Genomic DNA, 15438 nt, shown 5'->3' on the forward strand with positions numbered 1-15438 from the left:
GCTGTCACGAATTATCGTGAATTTATATTTTATTTCATAATGTTTGTGTTATATTGCATAGATTTGAAATATTAATTTATATCTTAAAAAACACAATACAAATCATACACAAGTTTAGAAACTCTTTGACATTTCATTTTATTATTTGTCTGTGGTTACACCAAAGGCTCACTTTCAAACTTGACGGCCAACGGAAAACACTTGCGCACGGCACGGTATCGTTCCCGAGAAAAAGCAGTAAGTTTCTTTCTATAATTCACTTTATTTCATATGACTGATGCTATCCTGTTACATATGTGTCTGTGTTCATTATATTGTATGTAGGGTACAAATTACATATACCACAAATCAGTTACAAATGTTATCAGTGTATCAGTATGACGATCAAATCAGTGTTGAGGTAAGGGGTGACTGTAAGGGGAGGTTGGAGGTCACTCGCGGGGTACATACCCCTATTCAGAAACTACGCACTAATAAGTGGTAGTAACATGCAGTTATCAGCCAAGCAGATACGTGTGCACTTAGGTGCAGGTACGTATATTCAGCATACTCAGATACTCGTAACCAAGTTCATCAAATAGGCTTGGTTTAACGACATGGTGGAGGTGGTTGCTGGGATCGTTTGTATGGACCCCAGGCGCCACAGCCAAATCAGTGCGAAGCAATAATCAGACGTTGTTATACCTAGTCATCAGTTAAATTTTGCTTATCTTTGTCACAAATGTGTAGTGTACAGGACACAAGCAACAGTTGGGCTTGTATAATTTGTAAGCCAAATTAAGTGTGTATCGAGTTGTTGGATACTTATTCAACAATAACTATTTGAATTCATAATAATTTAAAAATGAGGGTATCTGCTATAAAATCACCAGACAAAGTGGCGCCGAGCCGTACGTGACCTCAGAGTAGGAAGCAAAAGTAATCTTTATAATCGTCATATATTTTTAGACTAAGAAGACAATATTAGAATTTGTTCCGTAATCTATGGCACATTTAAGTGGCAGTTCGAATAATGACCATGGTGTTTTATTTTCTTTTTTGAGTGTTGCTGTTTTTAGATTATAGAAATGGGTATGTTCTTTAATATTTATGCTATAAACCTACCAAACTGAGTTTCTATATAGCTATACGTTTTTCAACACGCAATACTTACACCATTATTACAAATAAAATTGAAAAGAGTTTATCCGGTGAATTAATGCGATTTATTACATAAGTTTAATCATATGTACTTAAATTATAGAAATACATAAAAATGTTTGTGGCGTAATTATATTAATCTAGTGGGCTTTAAACAGTTTTGCCCCATTAAATATTTTTTATATTTCGAGACAAAAGTGATTCAAGTAGATAATAATACTTTAACACTTAAGTAAGTTAACGTTAACACATCAAAATATTATCCAGAGTAAGAAATTTAATTCAATAGGATTCCTGTTCATGAGGTGTTTTATTCGTTGTTACAGTTGGAAAAATTACGCTGATGATTTTTAGTCGTATTGTGTCTGTGGTTTGAGGTAGATAGGTGTTGTGTTGATTATTTTTACTCATCAAAATGGAAGAGATTGTCCGAACTCGTCTAAAAATCATAAACGACTCTGTCGAATCATTGATCACCTCCGCCCGTGATGCGATTACAAAGTTAAAAGAAAAGGCAATTGCCTCTGATGAAGCTCGTGTCGTGGCCTGTAAACTTAAAGCGACAAATGAGCGATTTGTGTCGGAAATGTATAATTATTTTAAATTAGTTACGGAACCTTCAGCTGATGAGATGTCAACTTATACATCTATACAAATGCAAGCCGACGAATTAATTGCAGAAATTGAGACTAGATCTCAATTACACAGTGAACCCAAGCGTAATAACCAAGCGTTACCACCGCACGAGAACCTTCACGTTACGGGCAGGTTACCACAAATGGAGTTAGCAAAATTCGATGGAGATGTTCTAAAATGGCACCAGTTCTGGGACCAGTTTACCTCAAATGTTGATAGTCGCAATCTCAATGATGTTGACAAGTTATTATACTTGCAGTCTGTCTTGAGTAGTGAAGCCAAACAAGCGATTGAAGGGCTTGACACTACAAACAAAAACTATAAAATTGCAGTTGAAACTCTTAAAGAACGTTACGGCAAACCAGCAGCTATCATTGACGCTCATTATGTAGCACTCTATCGAATTCAGACAGCAGGTAATACAGCTAAGGAGTGCCGTAATGTTCTTAATGAGATTGAAAGACACTTACGCGTGTTAAAATCTCTTGGTGAGGACGTGAATCACAATCATTTACGGGTTATGATTATGGAGAAATTTCCGGAAGATCTGATTTATGAACTTCGTATGAAATTAGATAAGGACGACGAGTCCATTGAAACAATTCGTAAGAATTTGGAACATATAATATCGGCAAGGGAAACATCCAGTAGATTAAAAAGGGAAATAGTAAAGGGCAATACCGCTGAACAAAAATTTACTCTAGAAACTCTTCACGTTCGATCAGACAAATCAGACAATAGTGGTAGTCGTCACGGATTTAGAGCAAAACAACAAAACTTTAGACACGAAAGAAATAGAAACTTCGATACTAAGCCGGTCAATAAATTTAGTCAGAGAAAAAGGCCCTTTGAGGTTAAGTCAAATCAGAATAATAAGTCGAATATTAAGCGAACAAAAATGTCATGTATTTTTTGCCATATGGATCACTTTAACGATGAGTGTACCAGTTTTAAAAGTATAAATGAAAGAAAACAGAAACTAATGGGTCGATGTTATAATTGCTTTGGAGAAAAACACTCGGCAAATGATTGCAAATTTAAAAGAAAATGTAGGCATTGTGGCGTTTTTGGTCAACATAATAGAGCTCTGTGTCCCAGTAAAGCCGGGAATCAAGACGCCACAAAAATGTTGTACGCCGATGAAGATAGAGCCATTACTGTCCTTCAAACGTGTACTGTTCAAGTACATGATACGGAAGATAGCTCCCGGTATGCCGTTGGTCGCGTGTTATTAGACTGCGGCAGCCAGCGGTCATATATTACAGCTGAAATGGTAAAAAGGTTAAAGTTGCGTACTTTAGAAGAAAATCGCTTATCAGTGTTCACCTTTGGAGCCAAAACTCCTTTAGAAGTAGATAGTCCAATTGTTAAGTTTAATATCGTGACTAAATTACAAAAAACAAGAACCATTTACGCGAATGTAGTACCACACATAACAAAAAACGTACTCTGTCCTTACGGTAACATACAAAACATACAAAATATTCCCAATATTGAACATATGGTTCTGGCAGACGATGGTTCCAGAGGTGACTCTGTTGACATTTTGTTAGGAAATGACTATTATTACTCATTTATGTCTAATCAAAAAGTAGAAGTAGCAAATGATCTTTATTTAGTGAAGTCTGATTTCGGTTGGTTATGGTCAGGAAGATGTCCTTTTCCTCAAAACGATAAAAATCATTTGATGTCTGTCTTAACTTATTTTCAAACCAGTCATATTGTTGAAAATCACTTCCATGAACCCGATTTACCTCTCAGGAATGACAATTTAAAGCGATTATGGGATTTGGAATCAATTGGTATAGTTGATTCTCCTAAATCTTCTCGAGAAGACGAAGCAATAAAACATTACAACGAAACTACACAATATCATGACAATCGATACTTTGTTAAGTGGCCATGGACGGAATACCCTCCACAAAGGTTATCAATCAATTTTGGCTTGGCCTTAGGCAGATTAACTACATTAATTAAAAGATTAGATTTTGACACCGTAAAAGCGTATGATATTATATTACAAGATCAATTATCAAAGGGCATCATTGAGATTGTCGACGAGCCTTTACAAACCAAAAACCATCCGGTGCATTATTTACCACTACATGGTGTTTCCGCTGAGGGAAAATCCTTGAGGATTGTTTACGATGGATCGTCCAAGATTAAAGATTCTTATAGCCTGAATGAATGCCTATATCGAGGACCCCTTATGTTAGAAGATCTTATTGGATTGATAATTAGATTTCGGGAACACGCCGTCGGTATAGTGGCTGATGTAGAAAAAGCGTTTCTGCAAATAGGTCTGCAAAAGGAAGACAGGGACGCTACGCGGTTCTTATGGGTTAAAGATTTAAATAGAGAAGTAACAGCGGACAACATACAGCATTTCCGATTTTGTCGTGTGCCCTTTGGGGTAATCTCAAGCCCCTTCCTCTTAAATGCAACTGTGAAGTATCATTTAAATCAAACCGATGACAAGATTAAGAAACGGGTTGCCGAAGATATTTATGTTGATAATCTTGTAACCGGTACTCAAACAGTGCAAGAAGGGCTTGCAATTTACAAAACAGCAAAGAATTCATTTAAAGATATTTCTATGAATTTACGTGACTGGAATTCAAACTCTAAAGAATTCAAAGCTCGCATACCTCAACACGACGTGGACAAAAGGTCCGATAAAATTAAGATCTTAGGTATTGAATGGGATCTATTAGCGGACGAATTGCAAGTATCCACAAGTTATACCTCCGCAAAGGACGTCTGTACTAAGAGGGGAATATTGAAAGTGACAGCATCCATTTATGACCCCTGCGGGTTTGTTGCTCCAATACTGCTTCCAGCAAAACTATTGATTCAAGATCTGTGGAAGCATAAACTTAAGTGGGATGAAGCTCTCTCTGATGAATTTATGGGAAGATGGAAATTCATATTAACAGTGTTACAACATATAAAGGAAATCAGTGTTCCTCGATTATACGCAGGCAGAGAGAACGAGCATATATCGTTACAAATGAAATATGAACTTCACTGTTTCTCAGATGCTTCCATGCAAGCTTATGGAGCAGTTGTATACTTACGTGCATATAACGAAAGTGAGGATAAAGGTTACGTTAGTTTTGTTCTGGGGAAATCTAGACTGGCTCCAATAAAAGACAAAAGAGATCTCCAAATTCCTCGCTTAGAATTATTGGGAGCAGTTATAGGATGTCGGTTGATAAATTACGTGACAAGATTTCTAAGGCTTTCTATCCAAGCACGATATCTGTGGGTAGATAGTGAGATCGTATTAAATTGGCATAATTCAGAGAAACTTTTGCCTCCTTTTATTTCTAATAGAATAAATGAAATAAAACGGAATCGAGACCTTATTATGAGATACGTTCCCACAAAGAGTAACCCAGCAGATAGTGCCACTAGACCAACAGATTCATTGCTCGGTAACAAATACTGGTTAACCGGTCCTGACTTTCTAACATTCAATTCAGATAAGTGGCCCAAAAACTTTAGACAGACCTCATCTCTACAACATACCCAAGCTCAAACTTCGTCTATTGGGGAGGGTCTGTTAGACAGAAACTCAAGTTTAACTCGAAGAGGTGAACCTGAAACAGAACAAGATAGTACAGAAATAGTAGGAGAAAATAATAGTGATAGAAATGAGTTTATGGAAGTAGATGTCGACAGGGAGAAAGAAATAACTTATGACAGTAATGAACATGTAGACACTTTACTAAAATTACAAAACGAATATTTTCCAAAGGAAGTTCAAGGAATAAAAACTGACCTTACGCGATCTCTTTCATTGTTTAAAGATGAACAGGGCCTTTTAAGATGCGGTGGCAGGTTTCAAAATACAGACTGGACAGATGATAAGAAGTATCCGATTCTCCTTCCTAGTAAGTCAGAATTTACGACACAAATTATTGAAGCCGCGCATAAAGATAACTACCACGTTGGTGTGGGTCATACCTTGTCCATTATCAGAAATAGATATTGGATAATAAAGGGACGATCACAGGTTCAGAGGATCTTAAAGAAGTGCTTTTCGTGTAGAAAGGAAGGAGGCGGTCCTTACCGGTTGCCCATGATGCCGCCATTGCCTGTAGAAAGAGTTAGGTATTCTGCTCCATTCACATTTACGGGACTTGATTATTTTGGTCCCCTTACGGTAGCAGAAAGTTCATTAGAAAAAAGGTGGATATGTTTGTTCACTTGTCTCGCCGTAAGAGCGATCCACATGGAGGTGGTGAACGATCTCTCAGCTGAAGAGTGCGTGTTGGCTATAAGGAGGTTTGTGGCAATCAGAGGAATGCCCCAAGCCATTATTTCGGATAACGCTACCCAGTTTAAACTAACGTCTAGTGTATTAAGCTCAGATTATTGTATCAGGAATAAAATTTCCTGGAGGTTTATTCCTGAATTGGCGCCATGGTTTGGGGGATTTTACGAGCGACTTATAGGTATCGTAAAAAACTGTCTAAAAAGAACGATAGAGAAACACATGTTAAATCACGGTCAACTATGCACAGTTATGAAAGAAATAGAATCCGTAGTAAATACTCGGCCACTTACTACGGTAGGACAAGAACACGAGCATATTTTAACCCCAGCTGATTTCCTTCGAGTAGGTGGTCCATTAGTTACAACTATATCAGACAAAGATTTTTTAGAAAACGCCACTACCACAAAGTATAACCTAGTTATGGGGTGGAAACGTGGTCAAAACGTATTGCAAGATTTCGTGAAGATGTTTTCTTCTCACTATTTGAATAGTTTAAGAGAAAAGAACCAGGTTCATAAGCAAAACAGAGTATCAGTTAACAGAATACCAAAAATCAATGACCTTGTTCAAATAAAAAATGATAACAACAGAGCATTATGGAAAGTAGGCCGTATTACAGAAGTGAGATTGAGTTCGGACGGACAAATAAGAGTTGCAAAGGTAACGATGCCTTCTGGCGATTCATTGACGAGGTCAATAGGACATTTATATCCGCTAGAGTTAGAGAATGAAGACAGTATGCAGTCTCAAATAACAGACCAGACAACACAACCTGAGGTAGCTAATAACGACACAACACCTATTTTAGACCTAATCAATGGGCAGAAGCCACTTACAGACACAGATCGATTGACCCCAAATTTTCACGGACATAAAAAACCAGATGAAGTCAGAACTGAAGATTTTGGTAACAATCCAGGAATCAGGCCCAAGAGATCGGCAGCCCAGAATGCCCGGGAAAAAATAAAGAAGTGGACTCAGCAGTTAATCAGTTTGATTTTGTAGTCAAAGTTATGTATTCGATTTAATCCGCTATGTGCCTCTATGATAATCATAATTAAAACATATAATTAGATTTTTAGCATTTTGTTTTTTCTCTCCACTTGTTTCATTACCTTCTTTCTGGGTGGGAGTGTCACGAATTATCGTGAATTTATATTTTATTTCATAATGTTTGGTGTTATATTGCATAGATTTGAAATATTAATTTATATCTTAAAAAACACAATACAAATCATACACAAGTTTAGAAACTCTTTGACATTTCATTTTATTATTTGTCTGTGGTTACACCAAAGGCTCACTTTCAAACTTGACGGCCAACGGAAAACACTTGCGCACGGCACGGTATCGTTCCCGAGAAAAAGCAGTAAGTTTCTTTCTATAATTCACTTTATTTCATATGACTGATGCTATCCTGTTACATATGTGTCTGTGTTCATTATATTGTATGTAGGGTACAAATTACATATACCACAAATCAGTTACAAATGTTATCAGTGTATCAGTATGACGATCAAATCAGTGTTGAGGTAAGGGGTGACTGTAAGGGGAGGTTGGAGGTCACTCGCGGGGTACATACCCCTATTCAGAAACTACGCACTAATAAGTGGTAGTAACATGCAGTTATCAGCCAAGCAGATACGTGTGCACTTAGGTGCAGGTACGTATATTCAGCATACTCAGATACTCGTAACCAAGTTCATCAAATAGGCTTGGTTTAACGACAACTTGTGTACCTATTTTGTCGCATTTTTTTTTCACAGAAATAGGCTTGAGTTTGACCACAATCACGCCTGAAGGTAAGCGAAGATGTAGACTAAGATGGAGCACACTCGTCTAATAAATGCCTATTCACCATAGGTTTGAAGATGGCCAGATTGCAGCAATCAGGGAACACAGAAGCTGGCAGAGCATTCCACTCCTTAGCTGTCCAGATAGTAAAAGACGAGCGAAAAAGCTATGTGCGAATTTTAGGGATGCTGAGAGCATAAGGGTGAAGACCTGGTCAACCTGCAAAAGAAAGGAGCTGGTAGAATAAGACCTCGCTTTAATTATATACCGAAAGCTGCTAAGACATTTCGAAGTAGCTATTCAAATATCTTCTCCATGGAAACAATCGATAGCATGGAAGAACACAGTTTTATAGAAGTGCTTGTGGTCTATTCTATAGCTACCCTGAACTATTCTTTTATCACCACTTTTATCGACGCCGCAAGTTTTCCCATAATTTACCGGGCGGGCGTTAATTCTCAGTGCAGTTGGTAAACAGCCGACGATTTATCGCTCGGTTTTTGTAAACAAGCGAGATGTTAGTAAATCGTATAGACGTATATGTCAAATGTGAAGTGTGAAATTTGATTTAGAGGTAGAGAAGTTTTGAAAATATCGAGTTGTGGTGAGTTATTATGACCTTATAATGTTCACGGTTATTTTAAACTATTCAAAGAGGAAACGCTGCCAGCATCTTCGGGACCTTGCCTAAGGGGTACTCTTTAAGTAATTTGTTTTAGTTTTAGGATTTATTTTTATTTTATGTAAGTTTTTGAAGTCAAGGATACTTTTTTTTTAATTTAAAAATTTTAAACTAGCATTACCTGAAGTAAGAATTAAAAGCAAATGTTCAGTAGTTTGCATCTACGGCAATATGTGCGGAATAGTAGGGATTTGTAAATCTCGACAGGGACGAATGGCGGAAGTAAGATGAGGTCTTTGGCCAACACTGGGACACTTAATGGGTTAAAAAAGCGGTTTACATTGCGGTCAACTTGAAAAAAAAACCTAGGAGTTTGCAGTTAGAACAAATGGGCACGGATTACTGGCAATAGCCCGATTTTTACAACTGTTTTTTTTTCTGTTTTCTTTTCTTTACAGCAAAATAATTGTCGCTTTCATAATTAATGAACTTGTTTAATATTATATTGTTAAGAACGAAACCCTTGGTGCACGAGTCCGAGTCGTACTCAGCCAGTTTTTTATCTCTCTGTCCATAACATATAATCAACTTCGAAAAGTTGAAAACCCCCAAGATTGTCATTTCCAAGTTCAATATCTCAAAAACAACAGACCCGATTTTAAAGAAACATAGCAAAGAACCACCGGAAGAAAACTTGCCTTCACGTTAAAAAAACCGCACCGGAATCAGTCGATCCGTTCATGAGATAGAATGCCACGGACAGACAGACAGACAATAGCGACAAACTTATAAGCCTCTTTTACGTCGGCGTAGTTGATTTTTAACTAAATTTTTTTAGTAGTTTACTTTTAACTAAAGTTTTATTCAACCCTCGAGAATCCCGAAGTCTCTTTACTTTAGCCGCTCTACTAGGCTAATTATTCCTATCTGTTTGCTACATTAAGCTTGTTAGAGCCTCTTTCGGTTATGTACATTATTGGTTTCGCCAAGGGAGTGCCGATACTCGTGGGACCGTTAACAAACTAACCACGGCTTAACGCGGCTACTTGTTTATTTAAATACAGTTTAAGTGATGGGACGCAATTGGATAGGCATAACGTATAGTACCTATAGAAAAGCCCTCGTCCGCGCTGCGTTTTTATTTTACATTATCATTAAAATTTGCTTTGTTTTCATTAATTTACACCCGAAAGATCAGTTTTCGTCTACAAAAATATTCCGAATATTTCAATAAATGGTTCGGTTAGTCTTGAAAATACCTGTAAAGGTAGGTTTTTTTACCATTGTTTGATTCAAATTGATGCCTTGGGCGAGTCGGACAAGTTCAACACAACAAAAAGAGTTCGTTTGTGATATCATAGCTCTTATTCAGATAGACCGATTTCGACGCCGAAATGATACTCAGCAAAGTTTCATTAAAATCGGTTCAACTTTGAGATTCGACTTCGAAATGATAATCTGGGGAGCTTTCCAAATTTTCTAAGTCAATAGAACAGTGTGTCTGAAACAAGACCATTTAATAGTCAAAATACCACAAACGGGACTTATCACGCTATTATTACACAAGTAATATTTACCTCGACGTTTCGGCAACGTTACAGTTGCCGTGGTCACGAGTAGACTTCGACTTGTGTAATAATAGCGTGATAAGTCCCGTTTGTGGTATTTTGACTATGAGTGAGAATCACGAAAGTTTAAAAAGACCATTTCAGTTTTTCAATTTGGAAATGCGTCCATCTTACTCTAACACTATGCACTGCAAGGCAGAAACAGATTTAGAGTAAATTGAATGGTATCCTGCCTTTTGTATAATTATATTATTCTTTGTAAAGTAATGTTTAATTTCCCAAGTATCAAAAAAAAATCTCAGTGCATTTTCTTATGGTTTTATAGAGCACAGTAGGTTAGGTTAGGTTTGTTTTATGACGTTCCAAAAATAATATAGCTTCAGAGAAAATCATGCATGACTTAGAAAATAAAACATTTGGGAAAAATAATTGTGCGAAAAGGCAGAGAACCAATTAAATACTTACTCAGTAATGCCTGAAAAAACATCCCATCCCTAGATGTCCCATGGGCTGTAGCTTACTTTGTAGCTTTGGGTAGCGAGCAACCAACAACATTTCCTTTAGATTCCCCAATTACCCACTGAAGTCAACAGCACAGAGATTAGTGTACAACATATTTGTCTAATACATTATTAAGAGTACAGCCTTAATTTATTTGAGATGTAGCTTCCTAACTGAAGGAATTTTTGATATTGGTTCAATAGTTTTTGTCAATTAGAGCATCTCTGAAAATAGTGAAACACTAAAAAAAACTATCGCAAACATAAGAAGCCACAGAAAATAATTGTATTTACAATGAATATCGTAAAATACAAATATTTTAGAAAACTAAAACTGAATATAAGCTAAACTAAAACTACAAATCAAAAATGTCGTCAATATTTTCTGATACAGGCATTGACCCTAAGACACTGGCCGCATTAATGTACATAATTAGTATGCATATTCTTATGTTTGCAATAGTTTTTTTGCGTATTATAAGCCAACAAGTTACGCCTTCATTATTATTTGTATACATTTAAAACAATAATTGATTATTCAAATCACATCATATGTCAAAATTTTCCGGGTGGTAAAATTGAAATTAGCTACATATGTGCCATTAAGTAATTAGTGGAAAAAAGGGTATTGTTTCATTGAGATAGAGCAGAGCGGAGATGCGTAGAATCGACTGGAACTAGTTAGAGATCAGTCTAATACAGACTGACGGGCTCACAAAAAGCGCACGGCCTAAACTACTAGAGCCAGAGACTTGAATATTGACTACTTTAATCGTTGGTTTTACTACCTTCGTGGATAATGTTTAACTTTATGAAAGAAAATCGATTGGCAGGAAATAAAAGCTTATTTAAAGCTCTGGAAGGAATAAGCTGGAGTGATGAAGTACAGTCAGCAAAATAAAAAGTTAACTGTCGGAAGTGTGACTTTTTAAGGTACGAAATAGGTAGGTGTGCGTTTAAAAAAAATAGGGTGTTTTAAGTATTACCTAATTTTGTGGTTAGATAGAAACTTTCCAACTATTCGTTTATGGTGTGGAAAAAAATAAAACATGACTGAATTTTAGTTTGAAATTCTTTCTACCCAAGTAATGATTGAAAAAAAAAGTAGGATTCTCCTTTTTGTTAACTGTAATTAACTGGTTCATTGTCACTTGATTCATACATGCACCAAAATCAACCAAACCCCTGAAAGTAGGCAAATAAGGAGCTGCTATATTGATTTACGCTGTTTTTTACCCCCGACGCAAAAAGAGGGGGGTGTTATAAGTTTGACCGCTATGTGTGTCTGTGTGTGTGTGTGTGTGTGTGTGTGTGTGTGTGTGTGTCTGTGTGTCTGTATGTGTATCTGTCTGTGGCACCGTAGCTCTTAAATGGGTGAACCGATTTGAATGTGGTTCTTTTATTTTGTCGGGGTTTTCTAACTTTTTGTTGGTAAGGTTAGTTTAAAATAATATTTACTTTGTGCTTATTCATTCATACTTGTAAATTGCAATCGTTTCAAAATTATTATTAATAACAATAATTGTGTTTTCTATTTAGTTAAGAATATACCTTTTATTTTGAAGCTTTTCTATTTTTTGCTGACCGTACCCAATCGTAGAGCAATAAGCACCACGTTTGTTTAATACACGCGAGGACACGTTAATAAATTATTTACTGATATGAAACACAGACGACCAAAACCTACAACACCTTATTGTAAATATTTAAAAAAAAATATAAACCTCGTTGCGTTTCTTGCCGGATTCTTCTCAACAGAGGTTTTTTCCTACCGGTTGTAAATTTTTGACATTCATAAGTGCTTGTTGTAACTTAAATTGAATCAAGATATTATTACAAGCTTTTATTTAGTTTCACCTGTCCCGTTGTCTGTCTGTCTGTAATCAAATCTTTCAAGTTAAATTCTGCCAACTTCCAGTATTTGGATTGACTTGAAATTTGGTATACTTATGTTAATTGCGTGACAATAATCTGGTAGTGACATCCTGGTAGTTTGGCCAGGATCGTCTCCACAGGACGGAACTCTTCAATGGTTTATGGCATCGACTTGAAATTCGGTATGCAAATGTAGTTTGGGTGACGGTCCAAGTACAGTCAGCAAAAAAACCTTGTTTAATTAAAATTATTTTTTTAACAAAAACTTTTTGACTGACTTTTCAAAAATTCAATAAAAAAAACTATGTCAATCGATATAGATGTTGATGATGATGATATATTGTGCAAAGGTGAATTACGTAGAGCGGAGTTAATAAGTGGTGATGCTTGAAACGTCGGGTCTGGTAATAGACAAGACAGACTTTAGACGATTTGCATGGAAATTTCTGGCAACCCGTTAAGATAGGGCAGCGATGGCTCCACAGAAAACAGCGTTACTGCACATAATGTGCGGCAACACATGCTGAGTGGAGACCCTTTTTGGTATCCTGCTGTGTCACCTAGTAACATAGTTTAGTGCTAGTTCTAGTCTTAGTTTTAGGTGGTACATTTTTGGAGCCAAAATAAACTTTTCTTTTTTTCTTTCGATATTGAAGGTTCTTGAACCGTGGAGCTATATCAAAATTTAGTCTAACCACCGAAACATGAGGATATGAAAAGACGGTAAGAATAAAAACCGGCCAAGAGCGTATCGGACACGCCCGAAATAGGGTTCCGTAGCCATTACGAAAAAATTAAGTAATATTTTTCTAATGATTTCGTATTTTATACGGAATCTTTCATAGTTTAGGTATATTTTATACCTTAGGCTGCTATTTACTCTCAAACTACTAATAATTCTCAAGCAAACTTAGCCGTTATAGTTTTCCTTGAAAGTTTGATATAGGTACTTAAAAACATTCTGAATTTTTTCAAATTTTTCCACCAACTTTAGATTTTAGAGGGGGGGGGGGCGCTCGATTTTAATGAAAATTAGCACTTTAAAGTTGATTTTTTCCCTAACATATCGCTGAATCGAAAAATCGTGTCAGCAAACCCTAATGGTTTTTAAAGACCTGTCCAACGATACCCCGCACTATAGGGTTGGATGAGAAAAAAAATCACCCCCACTTTACGTCTATGGGAGGTAACCTAAAAAAAAGTTATTTTAATTTTTATTGTACCATTTTGTCGGCATAATTTACATATATATCCGTGCAAAATTACAGCTTTCTAGCATTGATAGTCCCTGAGCAAAGCCGCGGACGGACGGACAGATAGACAGAGACTGACAGACAGACAGACAGACACAGACAGACAGACATGGCGAAACTATAAAAAATAATAAAAAAATAATAAATTTCATTTTTGCATTTTGGCTCCGGAACCCCAAAAATGGATTGGCAACACATTTTGCAATAAAAAAAATATCTGTCACATCATTTACAACATCGTTTTACATCATTTCGCGTGCGTCCGAATATTCGTACACCGTACCACACCGTACAAATGAAATGAAAACAAAGTTAGAAAATGGATGAAAAATTCAATTCAAAACAATTTTGTTCTTATAAACATTGATTCAAATTCACTCAGAATCAAAATCAAATTCCGAGTTAAAATCTAATTTAAGAAATTCTTGTTGCTATTAAAAAAGGTTGTTGATTTAAGTCTTATTTGTTTTCCCTTTTCGTTTTCTTTATATTTTATAATTAACTCAGCAAACTAAGAGTGCCGTTGAAAACAATTAAAGTTCCCAGGTGACAGGTGTCAAAAGAAACTTAACAAAATAAAATAACTTCTTAATGTTTCTGAAGGATTTAAATATTGTCTATTGTCAAATAATAAGAATGCTTGACTTAGCTTCAATCCCTGCTGAGGCTGTGTTTTGAGGTTTACTCTCTCTTAAGGATAAGTAGTCCTAACAACCACATTACGGTGATGTAGACTTTTTTTCCGGCATAGTTCAAGAAAATAAATACAGTTTAATGAACTATAAACAATAGCTATGCTCACCTGCGTCCTTATGATAGCTGTCTGTGCAACAAATGTGTGTTCGTCCAGATCCTTCGTCTCCACGCTGTAAAAAACTCAATCATCACACAAACTCAACTATCACCACCAACTATGACGCACGGTTGTGTTGATGATAGTCTAATATCTGTTAGCATGGTGAACGGTTGTGTTGCGCTGATGATGAAATCTGATTGAGTTCAAAACATGTCGACGTATTTGAGGTGGTGAAAATTTGGGTTTGTGTGATATATTATGTGTGTTCTTACAGCGTGGAAGCAGGAGCTGCATTTATACACATTTGTTGCATAGACGAAGCTATCTTTCCTCAGCAAAGTAACGCCTGACTAAATAAATTATTTAAACACAGTTTATTAGTCAAGTTGTTCACTAAACTTGCAGACTGTGTATATGCACAGCGCGTGACGGCATAATGTCATTTCACTCATTGCCCGAACGTCAGTTCGCAGTGAAATTTCATTTGTCACAGACCAGATAAAAGATTACAGTCAATTACGCCGTTATAAAACAATAAAAATAACACTGTAATGCCCAAGTCACTATTAATTTCGTTTGTGTTGTTGGTGTTTTGGAAAAAAACATGAAATATAGTTTTTGTTAACTAAAAAGTTGCTTGTTTGTCTAGAAATAAAAGTTCTCATTCGAGATCCATAGCATCATGAGTAAAAAGTTTTATAAACTTTATAAAACTTTTTTCATAACATTAATTTTGTCATAATTATTATTATCCATAATGCTCACAAGTCATAAGATTACATTTCATAACGCTCAAAATACCTACATAAAAAAGTTCAACGCAGCAGCGAGTGCATGACCTTCGAAGCAGAATCGACTCGTCATATTATGTTAGTTTAGAAGATTTCATATTTTAAGAGAATAAGCTTTAAATATTATACTAATAAATTTAGAAAATTCGTCAGAAATTGTGCTTGTTAGTTGTCTGTGAAC

General features: G+C 36.1%; 2 protein-coding genes across 5 annotated transcripts in view; one reads left to right on the forward strand and one right to left on the reverse strand.

Moving 5' to 3' along the window:
* rols (zinc-RING finger and ankyrin repeat domain-containing protein rolling pebbles) overlaps positions 1–15438 on the reverse strand; it is a 377175-nt gene that overhangs the window by 349297 nt on the left and 12440 nt on the right. The window lies entirely within an intron of this gene.
* Positions 722–4925, forward strand: LOC141436538 (uncharacterized). Its single transcript, XM_074099543.1, has 4 exons — positions 722–758; positions 1872–3049; positions 3815–4138; positions 4815–4925. Exons 1-4 carry the CDS (start codon positions 722–724, stop codon positions 4923–4925), a joined length of 1650 nt encoding a protein of 549 aa, XP_073955644.1.

Source organism: Choristoneura fumiferana, chromosome 16 (genome assembly GCF_025370935.1).
Source record: "Choristoneura fumiferana chromosome 16, NRCan_CFum_1, whole genome shotgun sequence".
In the NCBI taxonomy this organism is placed as follows: domain Eukaryota; kingdom Metazoa; phylum Arthropoda; class Insecta; order Lepidoptera; family Tortricidae; genus Choristoneura; species Choristoneura fumiferana.